We start from the raw sequence: 18,098 nt of genomic DNA on the forward strand, positions 1-18,098 counted from the left end.
GTCCCAAATAAGCTGGAATAATTCCTTTTTGGTGTAATTAGTGGCAATAAGCAAAGAACCAAATAGAGATGTGGGAACATTGAATCCTGATATCTTGGGGAGTTTTGCTATTCAGTAAACTTGTTGTGCTAATGTCATTTTCACATGCTGAGGGAGTCAAAATAGTTCATTTGAATTTGTGACAGATGCATTAGCTGACATGAAGGACACTTCCAGGTCTACCTTGGACATCCATTCCAAGCTTAAGATAAAGGGGATATGATAGCTTTTAATACTTTGTTACCTTAAATAATGCAAAACTGCGCTGCAGCAAATAACATAACTCACTGGTGACCCTTTTACAGTCATAGCTCCAACCAGAGAGATGAATACATTTGTTTGAACATTTTGCAGTCAGAATACCCAGCATGCCTGTGGTTCCATTTCTGCCTCACCAGCCTGGCATCTTCCATTATTTCTTCCTTTCCTTCCTCCAAAATACAATGATTCTTGCTGAATTCCAAATGGGGAGAAGAATACCAAGGAGAAAACTGCTGGCTCCAATACAAACAGGGACAAACCAAATGAAAAAGTGTTTGACAACAGCACCCTACAAAAAAGGAAGTGTAAGCTTGAATTTGATATAATCAAAGTAAATTTCATCCTCCCCTGGCAGCAACATAATAAGAGAGCAGTTCAAAGTGAGCAGCTCTATTTTCAGGTACAATGTGGCAAAGTTTTAGCATGTACTTATAAAAGGTATCAGGGTGCTCAGTTAATGTGGGACACTTAACTTACTTCACAGAAGGCTGCCTATTGAGGCCGCTTTGCCTTGAGAACCTGTAAAGACCAAAGTTTACTAATTTATGGTCCAAATTTTTTTTTGTTAGTTAAGTCCTTATAACACCATCCATCTTGTGCCCACACCTCTAACTTTTCAGATCTAACCAGCTACTTGTAGCATTTCTCCAAACCTGATGCAATATATGACTCTAAAGTGGGCTTGGAAATTAATCTGAACACCTAAATCAAGAATGTTGTATTTTGTTTAAAAAACCTGAATGTAAACTTATTTCCTTTGATATTTAGATACAGTAGGTAGGCTCACTTAGTCCTACTTTGGAGAATGAAACTGCATTCAGAGGATAGCATGTGGATTGCACTTACTGGGTTTAAGTAACAAATGTGACTGGGAACAAAATGTGATTGAAGCAGAGAGAGAACATTGAGGTGTTTGATTATCATTCTAAGAGAAGTTTGTATCACATGCTGAGTGAAATAGTTTTCACATTTCTGTGCCTTCTGTACGAACAGCAGGAAAGATAAAATTGTGTTTATAACTTTGGCACAGAGAGGTGCAGCTGGTCCAGGCAGGGAGAAAGGACAAGTGCTAAAAGCTGTGCATTTACCCCTTTGACGTGTAAGGTTTACCTATCTATCCATCTGAGTTCTTGCAAATCTAATGACAAAGTGAAGCAGAAATCTTTGGAAGTCTAACCATTTAAATTACAGGAAAGGTGAATGTAATCTGTATTAATTCCTTCATCATAAGCATTTTATATGAAGTGAAATCTGAGTCTGAAATTCATCAAATAGGTGTGAGATAGATATTCATTGTTCAGGGCCACAGAACCTTTTTTTTTTGCCAAGCTCAGCTTTCTAACAGAGCAAGTGAAACTATCAAAGATTTGATTTTGAATCGTTAAACTTCCAACCAATATTCTTCATTCAGCTTCTTGTTGTAATCAGGAGCCAGATTTCTGTTCTTAATGTAAATGGAAAGCAATAATTACTCTGAAGTTAAAAGGACAGCTTTGCAAACAAACAGCACTGTCTATGGAGCTCAGGATGCTGGCCCACAGCATGGGGCTGGTAGCAAATGTAAAATAATAGGGTTATGTTAATTGGCCTGTTTCAAACCAGACAACACTAGGTGAGTTATTTAGTTCAAGGAAGCTTGCTGACCAGATTAATACTATCACTTAGCACATCAAATAGCTGATCTATTAATAGTTGGAAGGTTTGGGTTCTCTGAGAGTCAGCTTCACAGCATTCATTGTGAGTACCTCTGAACTCCATCCCAGAACCTTTTAGACTACATGTGTGAAAAGGTATCTGAAAAAAAATCATGTGTGTGAAGACACTCAAGTGACAGAAAAACTGCATAAATGTAAGAGAGCAGTCAGGTTTGTTAGGAATGGTCTAAAAACATCAAGAAGAATGACAGAAAGACAGGGTGTCTAGAATCCATTCCTCTGGCTTCGATTTCTGCAATGGATGATTTATTCATCTGCAATTTGTTGATATGCCTTTTTATCTTGTAGGAATGGTACCTGTGTTTTAGAATTCCCTTGTGTTTTTGAAATAATTTTAAATTTGAAAATCTTTCATAAGATAGAGAACATCTGTGAGTTTTAAATGTGTTTTAAGAATTTTGTCTGGATTTAAAAGCATATCACTAAAATAAATGAACTGTGTTTAATCTATTTTATTAGCTGGAAGTATCTCCTCCTTGGTCAGGTGGGGGGGGGGGTTGGGTGGTGACCCACCCCTCAAATACTGGGTAAATGCAGCCAAAGAACATGGAGGACAAAAAGGAAATTGAACTAGTCTTTGAAGAGTAGGTAGCTGCAGTATAACCTCCCCTTAGTGAGGGTATCCATAGCTACCTATGTCCGATTGGGCTTAAGATCATCATTTGAGTTTAGAACTTTGCGGTCAGGAAACCCAATACTATCACAGATGGCAGGCTGCTTTATCCACCCAATATCCACTTTGCAAGGACTGAACTTGTGAATCAGCTCTCTGATACCCAACAAACAAGTTACTGTTCCTGGGACAAGACAAGAAGATTAATCTGCTATGGTGGTCCTATGAACAGACCTGACATTATGTCCTTCGGGACTCCGTCACTCTTGACAATTGATGTCCCTCAATGCATGCTGTGCCCTTTCTATTTTCAGTTTTCCTTTAGAGTATCCTTCATTCGTGTCATCGGGTCATAGAGCACAGGAACAGCTCATTTGGCCCATCTAGTCTCTGCCAACCTATCAATCTGCCTCGTCCCATCGGCCTGCACATGGACCGTAGCCCTCTATACATCTCCCATCATTCTATTAATCCGAATTTCTCTTAAAATTTGAGAGAAAGCATTCAAAACTCTTACCATCCTCTGATTAAAGTTCCCCTTTAATAATTCACCTTTCACCTTTAACCTATGACCTCTAGTTCTAATGTCACCCCTCAGTGGAAAAAGCCTGCTTGCATTTTCTCTATATCTGGCCCTCATAACATTGTATACTTCCGTCAAATCTCTCCCCATTTTTGTAGGAGAATGAGGGGGAAAATAATGAAGGTATATGGAGGATATATGCGGAGTTATGGAAGAACATTGATTTATTAACTGAGAGAGGATAATATGTGACAATCAAGAGAAGGTATACTTTCCTATGTTTGATCATGAGATATGGAGAACTTGCAGTGGTACCCTTCCGAACTGTGCCCCACAGCACCACTGCCTCTGGTGGTTTACCCTGCTTGTGGTACCAAATGTGACGAAGGCCTGTATTGGAGAGGTTTCACATCATGGGTATAACTGCATTAGTCTGCTGCTCCCAGTTTAGACATCCGGTTCCAGATGTTCAAGCTCAGGACATTACAAGGTCAACTTTCATACGTATATTTGTAAGTGCATATATGCATAAATATGGTTTTTAAAATGTCTAATGCCTTGCTTTCATGAAAATGAATTGTTGGCAATTGTACAGACTGTGATAGTTTAACAGACTGGAGCTAAAATTAATGACTTTGTGATAGATCCAATCTATAGAAATATTTCCAGCTTTTTACATCCCAAATATGCTGTCCATTATATTCTACTTTTTGTTGAAGCTACACTCATTAATTATGTAGTGTGCTGCAGTTTAATGGTGCTTCTCTTGATTGATCTTGAATTATCCACATATCTAATGATTGGACACTGTAAATGCCTGCTGACTCTACAGCACTTAAGATGAAACCTGCAATGAGTCTGGTGACGCAGACAGATGTGACTGTAGGAGGTGGCATTAGGAGAGAACAAAACAACTGAAGGAGTTGATCAGAATTAGAATCAGACTTAGTATTACTGTCTTACATGATGTAAAATGTGCTGTCCTGCGGCAGTGAGGATGAGTAGCAAGTATATGATTAATTTATTTGCATTTTTTGGGGGGACGTGTAGCCTTTTTATGTACTATATGACTGCAATATGAATTCCAAATGTAGAGCTTCATTGCTCAATTGATCAATGCAAGTTGTGTAATGAGGAATATTAGCTTATACAGAATTAAAGATCCTAGTTGCTAAAAGTCAAAAATACTTTTGTTTGACCCAACAATTTTGTATTGTTTCCCTGTGCTTGAATTAAAGTTTAGCATCATTGTAAACCAGGATAATACCACTTTGAATTTTTCATCTCATTCATACCCTACCTAAACATATCTTTGCTTTGTAGTAGTAATAGATAATATATTTTAAATTTCTTTATCTGAAATTTTGCTGTTGATTTTTAGATGAGGGACTGCCAACTATTTGGATAAATGAGTAAGTTTTTTTAAAATAAAGCAATATACTACAGATATGGTAAATCATAAACAAAAGAAGATAATACCAGAAATACTTTGTTCTAGTGAAAAAATAAGCACAGAATATTTGCTGTATATTATTATACATTTATTGCACATATAATACAGTGGATTCTGGTTAATTTGGTCATTGGTTAATTGAGACAGCCCTGTATTTAGGATAACTCTTAAAGAACAAAAACAAATCAAGAAAATAGCCCGGATTCCCTTCATTTATTTGGGATACTATGCCACTTAGCTGGGCAAGAGGCTGATGCCAAGCTGCTTCTAACCAGCATCAGCCACGTGCAATTGCTTGGCTGTTAAGACTTCACACACCACTTCGAATGAATAGTTTCTAAAAAGCGTCAGTTGCGTGCGTTGGTCTTCAAAAAGCTACGATTTTTGTCTCTGATAGTTGGTGAGAAATATGAAGTAAGACAACTCAGAACTGTCTTGCTCCCAGCAGTTTCAAGCATTCAGGCTTGGAGATGCCGGAAACAGCCAGGAGTGCAAATGAAATGATTTCACTACTTCAACAAGTTAGGAACTATGAAGAATTTGAAGGTATTGATAATTATCTTGAATGCTACAATGAAAATGAAGATTGGAAGGATACAATTGTCGGCAGCATTGTATGAAAGCAATTCATTATCCGCACTAGGTGTCTGCGCAGATTTTGTTCATTTACAGTCAAAAGAAAGTGATGAGGATGACTTCCTCTGTCGATAAGTATTAGGGAATAATACAGTTCTATGGTACTGTAGTACTATTGGTAGTGTTCTAATTTGTTCTCTGTTTCATTTAAGTACACAATTTGTTACTCAGTTTGTCTTTTTTATACCACTGTATATAATTGTCTATAATTAATCAGCATGTTGAGGAGCATCTATGAATGCTGCTGGTCATGCTAAACATTTCAAGAATTTTCTGCTTATTCATTTTATATTTTTTATATTTCAATGGATTGTAATTGCTTTTTACTTATAGGAAATTAATAGATCTGCGACAGTGAAGTTACACCATGGCTTCAAGAACCTTACTGCTAAGCTTATAGTCACTTACTTAAGCACTACTAAGGATATCTCTGAACATTTATTATAAATCTGGTTCCATTTTCTTGTGGTATTGTAGTTACTCAAAAACAGAAGAACGAATGAGTTGTTTTGGCAATTAAACATATAAAATGGAAACAATCAGCCTCCCTCTTCTACTTTCCAAGGCCAATCCACACAGTCAAAGAGACTTCTCTAACTGAGGAGAATATTTGCTCTCAAACCCACTTCCACCTCAGAGCCATTTTCCACTCCATGTCCAAAACACTTCACAAACTTCTTCTGCACTCCAAGTCAACTTTCAATACATAAACTCTCCTTTCCAACACTCACCTCAATAAAACCTTCTTCTTGTGCTTTTTCAATCCAAATGCATTGAAAATTCTTCCACTTTAATCATTAATCTTAACTCAGAAACACATCTTTCTAACCCATCCCTAATTGCAATTTTTTACCCTTTTACCTCATTTGAAATTTGCAGACTCTGTCCTCTCCAATTCTGTTACCATATCAATTTTAGCCTTCTCTCCAACACTCAGAGGCTATCTCCACAACGACTCCATTCCCAATTCATAGCTTTTTTTTAAAAAGACATTTTATCTGAGACAACAATCAGCAATGTATTACCTTCCATAAAAATACAAGATCTGACAGCCAGTTTTGTTTTTGTTCTCCGGCTTCCTCCAGTTAATCTTGTGTCTCTTATATTTGAATCATTTGCCATCATGACCAATAGTCCCAGATTAAATTTTAAAATCAGAGTTTTGAAAATACCAAAACAAAACATGAAACACATACTTTCCAAGAACTTGTCACTTGTTGCACAGTCAAATTTTCAAAGCATTGCCTCCGACAGATTTTTTTGTTTGCATGAGTAAAGGGGTATAAGTGGGGTGTGTGACAGAAAATATAATTGGAGAATATTTTGAAGTCTATTAAATAAACTCCAATTTTTATCTTACCATGATGATCTACAAATTAGCTATAATGGCAAATGAAGGAGCTGACTGCAAGACCCATTTGAACCATGGAAGTTTAAACTACCAATAATTGTTCAACTTTCCAGGTATGGACCTAATATACTTACTTTTGGGCAACATGAATAAGTACAAATGGTTGTCCAAAAGGAAGTATATAAATTGCATACTTGGCAAGTTGAAGGATAGATACAAATATATGTATTGAATAACACTACATTTATTTGAGTAAACATAGCTTACACTGATGGACGCCAGGGAGGCAGCAGAAGTTTGAAGCTTTGAAATTGTGATTGTCATTCTCTTACTCCAAAATATTTATTATTGGAGATTATTGCTTTTACAATGGCAAAATGAATATGCAAGCTGTTCTTTTAACAGCAATGTTATTTTTTTCACAAGCAACAGGAAGATATCTATAGGAAAATACTAGAGAGTGGCATCTCACTTGAAAGCAATAATCTCATTTAATCCTCTCCTTACATTTTAAGGTTTATTTATTAAACTGCCTGCTATATCAAGCAACTTAGATAATGCATACAGCATTGCTAGTAAGATTGTAACTTGATGAAATACGCTAGAATCAATTCAATATCATTTCTAAAGTTTAATTTTTTTTATACAGAGAAAACCAAAAGGTAATTTGTTTCAGGAAATCACTGTGTTACTTATCATGGGCTATTTCGAAGCCGCAGCTCATTTGGATTATACTGTTGTGCAATTATATCCTCAAGTAATCACATCAGGATTAAGAGATTATTAAAATAGATCTATCTGTATATCTTACATAATGGGAACAATCTTTAAATTCATCTTTCATAGGAACCATGCATTTACCAGCAATTGTGGCTATGTTAAGAAAGCAAAACGTACCAGCCTACGAATCTCTCTTTCACAGTCTTTCTTTATCCTGGAGATCTCCTCTTGGTGCAGGTGGTACACACTTCTTATTTCTGCAGCCTTCATCTTATCAGCATGAATAGCCTGACTTAAAGCTTCTTCCACTTGTTTCTTAGATCCTTTTAGTTCTGAGATCTCCTGCTGCAGCTTGATTTTCTCAAACTCAAACACCTTCTTAGCCTCTTCTTTAGCTTCGTTATAAAGCATCGTTTTAACTTTGTCAGCAGCTCCATCTCGCAAGGCATTAACAAGTGCTTGAAGTCTCTGGTTCTCAGTGTCTTTAATTTTGATGACTCTGAGAAGTTCACCTTCATGTTGTCTCAGCAGAGTCTCTCGCACAGACTGCAGCTCTTTCATTTTCTCCTCGTGCAGCTTGGCTTTGAGTTCGGTCACCAACACAATGTGTTTGTGCTGCTCTTGCTCTTTGATCAGTTTAGCCTCTTGATTTTTCTCTCGTTCCAACTTGCTAACCTGAGGAATATAACACAGAAAGCCCTCATGTTATTTTCAAAGATAATGCTTTATATTTCAAGTGCACAAGTAGATGACCCTTTGTTGCTATTGGTCACTTTGATTCACAAAGTTTTAGCTGCAGAGTTTCTTGTTGCTTACAATATCCACTCCATGTACACGGAAAATAATCCAACCAGATAAATATTTCTTCCTTCAGTTTGTTAGTTTTAATAAAGGCATTTAAATATATTGCACAATATTTTCCATTTAACAAAGTTATTTATGCTGCAAACACAAGAGATTCTGCAGATGCTGGAAATCCAGAGCAGAGCACACAAAATACTGGAGGAACTCAGCAGGTCAGGCAGCATCTATGGAGATGAATAAACAGTCACTGTTTCGAGCTGAGAGAGTCATCATTAGAACTGGAAAGGAAGGGGGAAGAAGCCAAAGTAAGAAGGTGGGAGGATGGGAATGAGTGCAAGCTGACAGGTGATAGGTGAAACCAGGTGAGAGGGGAAGTGGTTGGGTGGAGGAGGGGATAAGTAAGAAGCTGGGAGGTGATAGTTGTAAGAGGTAAAGGGCTGAAAAGGTAAAAGGTCATTTATGCTATAATTCTTCTCAAATTCTAAATATACTAACTAGAAATATATGTTTTGACAATATTGAGCACCAATCATAGAGTTTGGAGGAAGTTATCAGGAAAGTTAATTAAGGGCAAGGCAGTGGATATTGAATACATAGACTTTAGCAAGGCTTTTGAGAAGGTCCTGCATGGGAGATTGGTTAAGACAGTTCGGTCGCTCGGCATTCAAGATGAGTTAGTAAATTAGATTAAACGTTGTCTTCATGGAAGAAGTCAGAGAGTGGTTGCAGATGGTTGCCTCTCTGACTGGAGACCTGTGGCTAGTGGTGTGCCACAGGGATTGGTGCTGGGTCTGTTGTTATTTGTCACTATATCAAAAATCTGGATGATAATGTGGTAAAACAGATCAGCAAATTTGCAGATGACACCGAGATAGGGGGTGTAGTAGAAAACAAGGAAATCTATCAAGCTTGTTGCAGGATCTGGAAAAGCTGGATAAAATGGGCTGGAAAAGGCAGGTGGAATTTAAAGCAGGCAAGTGTGAGGTGTGGCACTTTGAGAGGACCAACCAGGGTAGGGCTTACACAGTGAGCGGTAGGACACTGAGGATTGCCGTAGAACAGAGGGATCTGGAATACAGATCTATAAATCATTGAAAGTGGCATCACAGATAGATAGGGGTCTGAAAGAAAGCCTTTAGCACATTGTCCTTCAGCAAGCTTTTGGCACGTTGTCCTTCATAAATCAATGTATTGAGTACAGGAGTTGGGATGCTATGTTGAAATTGTATAAGATGGTGAGCCCTAATTTGGAATACTGTGTGTCACTTTGGTCACCTACCTATAGGAAAGATGTAAATAAGATTGAAAGAGTGCAGAGAAAATTTAAAAAGATGTTGCCGGGACTTGAGGACCTGAATTATAGGGAAAGGTTGAGTAAGTTCGGACTTTATCTCCTCAAATGTAGAAGATTAAGGGGAGATTTGATAGAGGTATGCAAAATTATGAGGGGTATAGGTCAGGTAAAGGCTTTTTCCACTGAGACCGGGTGAGACTACAACTAAGGGTCATGGTTTAAGGGTGAAAGGTGAAATGTTTAAGGGGAACATGAGGGGGAACCTCGTCAGCTAGAGGGTGGTGAGAGTGGGCAGTGAGCTGCCAGCGCAAGTCATGGATGTGGGGTCGATTTCAACATTTAAGAGAAATTTGGATAGGTTCATGGAAGGGAGGGGTATGGAGGGCTATGGTCTGGATGCAGGTCAATGGGATTAGGCAGATTAATGGTTTGGCCCAGACTAAATGAGTGGATGGACCTGATTCTGTGCTGTAATGTGCTATGACCTATAATGGAGCCTATAGTGTAAATTACTGCTCAGCAGGTTTCTAGGCACTGCACAGGTTGTTGTGTGTGTGTGTGTGTGTGTACACACACATGTTTATGGGTGCACTTAAAAGATAATTATAATTATTATGAAAACAAAAAGCAAATGATGCTTTAAAGAGAATGGATTCTGATTGCATGAAGCACAGATGATTAGCTTGCAGTTACAGAAAGGCAAAGGTAAAACTGTTTTTTATGACCATGTGTATGAGTATAAAACTATGAAACTTTCAATTCAACTATACCATTAGTGAGACTGCACTTCAATTCAAAATTCTATTCAATTCAAGTTTAATTGTCACTCAACCATACATGAATGCTCATGAATATAGCCAAGCAAGACAACATTTCTCCAGGGCCAAGGAGCAGAACACAGTACCAACTGTGTACAAAGCACACACAGCTTGTACAAGACAGGAAGCACATATTGTATCTCAGCCACGCAATAAAAGAGTGCAAACTCAAGCCATCAATCTACAGTTGGCCGCAACAAAGCTTGTCTTCTGCCAAGTGCACACTGGGGGAGCAGCATCGACTCCAGCTTATTGAAGGGTCTGCTTGCTTTGCAGATGGATCAGTGAAAATTCTCTAGTTTTATGCTTGTGAAGAATTGAGATTTTAAGGGAAGTTGAGGAATTGGGCTTGTTTGTCAGTTTAGAGGAATGACTGGCCATCTTACTGAATTATAAAAAAATTCTGGTATGGTGGATGGAGTAGATACTAATAGAATGTTTCCCTAGTTGAGTAACCCAGCGCTGGTTGTACAGTTTCAGAATAAGAGAGGGCAAATTTGATCACATTAAAATAAGTTAAATCAGCAAAAAAAAAACAATTGACTATGTGTATGAGATTGAACAGTTTAAATTTCACGATTTCTGTGCACATTATCAAAAATTGTCACATCACTAAAATCTTGCGAATAATGGTCAAGTCCCAGACCAAACTTGCATCATAAGTTTAATGGACAATTAACGTGCAAATCCAGCAAGTACTTAATATTATCAGGGGGACTAAGGCTAAGATATCATTTGATGCCAAGTAATCTAAAGTACCCATCAAATTTTGGAACTACACATCTTAAAGTTTATCTCTTAACTCCTTGATATTGCTGTTTGATTTACATGTGAATAACAGTATGAATCTTTTTTCAGTATGAAGAAGGGTCTTGGCATAAAACGTCGACTGTACTCTTCCCCACAGATGCTGCCGGGCCTGCCGAGTTCCTCCATCATTTTGTGTGTGATAATGTGGGGTGATTAGTTCACAGGAGACATTCATGGGGTGGAATGGGACTCCATGGAGAATCATTATGCTCTTAATGGGCTGAATGTCCTTCTTCTCTGTTGCAAGAAGATATGGAAGAATGGACAGTTTGTTTATTACTGATGAAATGTAGATGAAGGACCATTTTCCAGTACTGATAACAACATCAAAAGAAAAAGTGCAAGATAACAATCAAGAATTAGTGCTTAGGCTGACTCGAGGTAGAATTTTTTAAAATTGTGTAAGCAAAAAGGAAAACTGAAAGAGTAAGATTAATTTATTTGATAATCTTGAAGAGAAATAAAAAATAATTTTAAGCTTTATATCTTAATTTACAGTACTGTGTAAAAGACATATATATCTTTAAGCTAGGGCACCTAAGACTTGCACAATATTGTAGCAATTTTATGTATTGCACTGTACCGCTGCTACAAAAAAAAATTTCATGACATATGTGAGTGATGCTAAACCTGATTCTAATATGGATTATCATTGTGATTCTGATTATGAATATGATTATGGTTGTGGAATGGGAGAAGGAAGGGGGCAGGGAAAGGGGAAGGGAGAGGCGGGGGAGCAGGAAGCATCAGAGAGACATTCTGTAATGATCAATAAACCAGTTGTCAGGAATCAAATGACCTTGCCTGGTGTCTCAGGACTGGGTGTGTCTGCACCAGCACCACCCCTCACCTCTAGCACTCCTCTCTCCCACCTATCCTACACCCCTCCTGTGGCACTCCACCCTTGCTATTCCCAACATCCTTTGCTCCCGCAGATTTACAAACCTGCTTTCCACTCCATGTTGTACTGTCCAAAAACCTTAGGCACCATAGCTATATATATATGTATGTGCCTAAGACTCTCACACAGTACTCTATGTTTCTACCTTAACTCTGTATCTTAAATTATGCTTGTTTCTTGCAAGAATTGTGCACAGTTGTTGTGATCTGTAGTACTAAATTCATTTAGTCTTAGAATCTAATAGCACAGCTTCTCAGCTACAAGGCACTTCAGAGCTATAGTATTTTATCTGGATGTTGACATCCCTGCTCTTAAAGATAAGCAGTGTGGGTGAAAGGAAATGATGCCAAACAGCGACAAATATTTATGTACTCTTCCAACCACTTTGTTACACGTTCAATATATGTGAAGCTAGTACTTCAGATGATGTTGCTGATAAAAACATTGGGTTTCACTTGCACTCCTGTGCCTGCATTAGAGGTTGTCTATAGTGAACATGCTGTCCATGACAAAGTGTGCTGAAAATTGGGATTTCGGAAGTAGTGGTCTACATCTGCTTGATATGGTGGTGATTTGAGATCTGTGTGATTCAACGGCCTACTGATTTGCTAGCTTTCATGTTGTACCATTTTATCTTGCAGTATAGAAGTTTTCTTTTAACTGATAATCCTTCACAGAAATTTTAGTTTTTGTTAAGTTACCAAAATGCAGAGAAATGAGTTTTAGGTCCAGTCAGCCAGTATTTAATTTGATGGAAAGGGCTCGAGGGGTCGAGTGTTCCTCTGTTTATTTGACTGGTTACACACTCTAGCGGGTTTGTACAATATGGAGTATACATTACCAAAATTAAGTTTGTTATTGTAATGTTGGGATTCATTTACAACATGCTTTCTGGATACAATAGAAGTATTGTCACTGTTAAGGGCATAGTCAAATCTTAAACAAGACATTCTTTTGGCTTTCTCTGAGGATTTTACCTGTATCAAAATTGACTGCACAGAGAGTATTACAGTTCTGATGACTTCAGCAACATTACAAATTACAATCCATTGGTTCTGTTCCTTTGTGCATTTTTATCTGACGATAAAATTTCTCCTACTGCAAAAATTATTTTGCTTTTCAATGGGGAACTTGCAGATCAGTTGTACTGCAGCAACACATTCACCTTATCTAGTTTCCAAACACTTCTGACTTAAGCAATTTGATACGACTGGAGCTTTCACACGGTGGCTTGAGTACACAGCATTCTATATACACCAAGTAACTAAGCAAACAATTTGCATCCGAGGAGTAGCGATATGGAATTGTACCGCGTGGGAATGGGCCCTTCGACCTAAATCCAGCCAAAGTGCGTTCCTGAGCTGGTCCCATTTGCTAGTAGTTTAGATGAAGATAAAGCTGATGCCGGATGTAAACACTGTCTAAAAGAGGAAATACTTTAAATAATAGAGAAAAAAAATAATTTGCAGAGATTGCATAGGACTAAAAAAAGGATATACAGTCTATTATAGCATAATGGCAGTAGGCAAATTCTTGGGATTAATTGTAGAACAGGCCAGCTCCTGGATATCCTCTTGATGATTAAAAAATTGGGGTGTTGTTGCATGGAGTGTACTTAGGAGAGGTTGCCTTCAGAATGACCATTCAGCTGTGTCCAGAAGAAAGGTGGTGTGACTTATCAAAAAGGATTTGGCTAGGGAAGGTAGGTTTGACATTCTGTGAATCAGTTGGTCAAAAGCGAAGCAGGAAAAAACATTAGTCAACAGGGAGATTTTCCTCCATCCATATAGAATATAGAGCGTATCAGCACCAGAACATCAGTCCATGATGTTTGTCGTGACCACTAATCCCATCTGCCTGTATATGATCCATCTCACTCCATTCCCTGCATGTTCATGTGCCTATCTTAAACATCATTAGTGTATTTGCTTTCACCACTTTGCTTTATACCTACAATGCTGTTTAAAAAAAAACTTGCCTCGCACATCACCTTCATCTAAGAACATTCAATCAGATCATGGCTGATCCGGCCTCAGACTCATCTCTACCTACCTGCCTTATCCCCATAACCTCTAATTTCCCTACTATGCAAAAATCTATCCAACCTTGTCTTAGATATATTTACTGAGGTAGCCTCCACTCCTTTAAACTTTTCCCCTCTCATCTTAATCTGATGATCTCTAGTATTTGACCTTTCAACACAGCATAAAGACAAAATCTGCCCTTTATAAGTCTCATGGAATTTTATAAACTTCTATCAGATATCCTCCCCAGCCTTTGACACTCCAGAGAAAACAACCCAAGTTTGTGCAACCCCTGCTTAGAGATAATACTCTTTAATCCTGGTGAACCATCTTTGAACAACCTCCATATCCTTATTTTGATGTGGTGAGCAGAACTACACTTAATATTCAAATGTAGCATAATCAGATTTCTTACTTAAATATACATGGAGTGTTATGTGCAGTTCTGATCACTGCACTAAAAGAAGGATGCTTAAATATATGTCAATAAAAAAAATAAGGCTGGATTTTCTTCCACTGCAGTAGCTATTCAGAGCGATTACACAACATGACTAGGAAATGCCCAGATGGAAACTTTCTACTGCTGATTCAAAGAGCATCATTAAACTAATATTTTAATTGCAACCTTGGTTCTGTTTAGCTCTGTTGAAAGAGTAGCCAATTAAATCTTTTAGATGAATACTGCTGATAGTTCGTGGATTTGACACTTTGATTTTTATTTGTTTTAAGATGTAATTAACATTATTGTGGCAGATTTTATAGCCCATTCTAATTTCCATGAGATTAACAATGAAACGTAGGAAAAAGAGTCTTAGATGATCAAACCAAGCAGGAATTGCATATTTCATTCATATCAGAGTACCAGCTGCACCCCTGCAATCATTTTGTAGCGTTCATGGGGAAATGGTTGGAAGCAAGATGCTATTACATCATGACACCAAGTACCACTACCCACCTATCGAACACTCAACAAGAATAGTTAAAAAAATGAGATTTATATGGTTCATTTAAGAGAAGTATTATTGCCAATAAAATGAATAGGAAAATTAGTTTGCATAACTTACTTTCAGTTAAAACCTATCTGATCAAAGCACAATAACAATTTCATAATAATTATAATTTATAAACTGCCACCATTCTCTTGACAGTGGGATTTCCTACACTATCATTCTATATCTAATAGATATTGAGCTCTGTCTATCCCAAGCAGCACGTTCAATCAAGTATAATTGGGAGGGTTTAAACTAATTTGCGAGGGTGACGGGATCCAGAGCGATAGAGCAGTGAAAGAAGTGCATGGAGTAAAGCCAGATCTAACATATAGAGAGGCTTTGAGGAAAGAGAAGCAGAATAAACGGTGTAAAGACAGTAAGGTAGAAGGGCTGAAGTGTGTGTACCTCAATGCAAGAAGCATCAGGAACAAAAGTGATGAACTGAGAGCTTGGATACATACATGGAATTATGAGGTAGTGGCCTTTTCAGAGACTTGGCTGACACCAGGGCAGGAATGGATTCTCAATATTCCTGGATTTCAGTGCTTTAAAAGGGATAGAGAGGGTGGAAAAAGGGGAGGAGGGGTGGCATTACTGGTCAGGGATGCTATTACAGCTACAGAAAGGGTGGGTAATGTAGCAGGATCCTCTTTTGAGTTAGTATGGGTGGAAGTCAGGAACAGGAAGGGAGCAGTTACTCTATTGGGGGTATTCTTTAGGCCCCCTGGTAGCAGCAGAGATACAGAGGAGCAGATTGGGAGGCAGATTTTGGAAAGGTGCAAAAATAACAGGGTTGTTATCATGGGTGACTTCAACTTCCCTAATATTGATTGGCACCGATTAGTTCCAAGGGTTTAGACGGGCAGAGTTTGTTAAGTGTGTCCAGGACAGATTCCTGTCACAGTATGTGGACAGGCCGACCAGGGGGAATGCCATACTAGATCTAGTACTAGGTAATGAACCCGGTCAGGTCACAGATCTCTCAGTGGGTGAGCATCTGGGGGACAGTGACCACCATTCCCTGGCCTTTAGCATTATCATGGAAAAGGATAGAATCAGAGAGGACAGGAAAATTTTTAATTGGGGAAGGGCAGATTATGAGGCTATAAGGCTAGAACTTGCGGGTGTGAATTGGGATGATGTTTTTGCAGGGAAATGTACTATGGACATGTGGTCGATGTTTAGAGATCTCTTGCAGAATGTTAGGGATAAATTTGTCCCGGTGAGGAAGATGAAGAATGGTAGGGTGAAGGAACCATGGGTGACAAGTGAGATGGAAAAAGGCAGCATACATGAGGTTTAGGAAGCAAGGGTCAGATGGGTCTATTGAGGAATATAGGGAAGCAAGAAAGGAGCTTAAGAAGGGGCTGAGAAGAGCAAGAAGGGGGCATGAGAAGGCCTTGGCAAGTAGTGTAAAGGAAAATCCCAAGGCATTCTTCAATTATGTGAAGAAAAAAAGGATGACAGGAGTGAAGGTAGGACTGATTAGAGATAAAGGTGGGAAGATGTGCCTGGAGGCTGTGGAAGTGAGCGAGGTCCTCAGTGAATACTTCTCTTCAGTATTCACCAATGAGAGGGAACTTGATGATGGTGAGGACAATATGAGTGAGGTTGATGTTCTGGAGCATATTGATATTCAGGGAGAAGAGGCATTGGAGTTGTTAAAAAACATTACGACAGATAAGTCCCCGGGGACTGACGGAATATTCCCCAGGCTGCTCCACGAGGCGAGGGAAGAGATTGCTGAGCCTGTGGCTAGGATCTTTATGTCCTTGTTGTCCACAGGAATGGTACCGGAGGATTGGAGGGAGGCGAATGTTGTCCCCTTGTTCAAATAAGGTAGCAGGGATAGTCCAGGTAATTATAGACCAGTGAGCCTTACGTCTGTGGTGGGAAAGCTGTTGGAAAAGATTCTTAGAGATAGGATCTATGGGCATTTAGAGAATTATGGTCTGATCAGGGACAGTCAGCATGGCTTTGTGAAGGGCAAATCGTGTCTAACAAGCCTGATAGAGTTCTTTGAGGAGGTGACCAGGCATATAGATGAGGGTAGTGCAGTGGATGTGATCTACATGGATTTTAGTAAGGCATTTGACAGGGTTCCACATGGTAGGCTTATTCAGAAAGTCAGAAGGCATGGGATCCAGGGAAGTTTAGCCAGGTAGATTCAGAATTAGCTTGCCTGCAGAAGGCAGAGTGTCATGGTGGAGGGAGTACATTCAGATTGGAGGATTGTGACTAGTGGTGTCCCACAAGGATCTGTTCTGGGACCTCTACTTTTCGTGATTATATTAACGACCTGGATGTGGGGTTAGAAGGGTGGGTTGGCAAGTTGGTGTTGTAGACAGTGTAGAGGATTGTCGAAGGTTGCAGAGAGACATTGATAGGATGCAGAAGTGGGCTGAGAAGTGGCAGATGGAGTTCAATCCGGAGAAGTGTGAGATGGTACACTTTGGAAGGACAAACTCCAAGGCAGAGTACAAAGTAAACGGTTATGTGAAGGAGCAGAGGGATCTGGGGGTACATGTCCACAGATCTCTGGAAGTTGTCTCACAGGTAGTTAAGAAAGCTTATGGGGTGTTAGCTTTCATAAGTCGAGGGACAGAGTTTAAGAGTCGCGATGTAATGATGCAGCTCTATAAAACTCTGGTTAGGCCACACTTGGAGTACTGTGTCCAGTTCTGGTCACCTCACTATAGGAAGGATGTGGAAGCATTAGAAAGGGTACAGAGGAGATTTACCAGGATGCTGCCTGGTTTAGAGAGTATGCATTATGATCAGAGATTAAGGGAGCTAGGGCTTTACTCTTTGGAGAGAAGGAGGATGAGAGGAGACATGATAGAGGTGTACAAGATAATAAGAGGAATAGATAGAGTGGATAGCCAGTGCCTCTTCCCCAGGACACCACTGCTCAATACAAGAGGACATGGCTTTAAGGTAAGGGGTGGGAAGTTCAAGGGGGATATTAGAGGAAGGTTTTTTACTCAGAGAGTGGTTGGTGCGTGGAATGCACTGTCTGAGTCAGTGGTGGAGGCACATACACTAGTGAAGTTTAAGAGACTACTAGATAGGTATATGGAGGAATTTAAGGTGGGGGCTTATATGGGAGGCAGGGTTTGAGGGTCAGCACAACATTGTGGGCCG

The 18,098-nt window shown here is 39.1% G+C and overlaps 1 protein-coding gene across 18 annotated transcripts in view; it reads right to left on the reverse strand.

The window, feature by feature from the left end:
- The window catches only part of jakmip3 (Janus kinase and microtubule interacting protein 3), a 325,135-nt gene that overhangs the window by 206,174 nt on the left and 100,863 nt on the right, over positions 1-18,098 (reverse strand). For all 18 annotated transcript variants that reach the window (XM_063071774.1, XM_063071775.1, XM_063071788.1 and 15 more), the window contains one exon: positions 7,489-7,986. In XM_063071774.1, the coding sequence (XP_062927844.1) occupies positions 7,489-7,986 (498 nt within the window). The remainder of the gene's footprint in view (positions 1-7,488; positions 7,987-18,098) is intronic.

Source organism: Mobula hypostoma, chromosome 19, assembly GCF_963921235.1.
Source record: "Mobula hypostoma chromosome 19, sMobHyp1.1, whole genome shotgun sequence".
NCBI lineage: Eukaryota > Metazoa > Chordata > Chondrichthyes > Myliobatiformes > Myliobatidae > Mobula > Mobula hypostoma.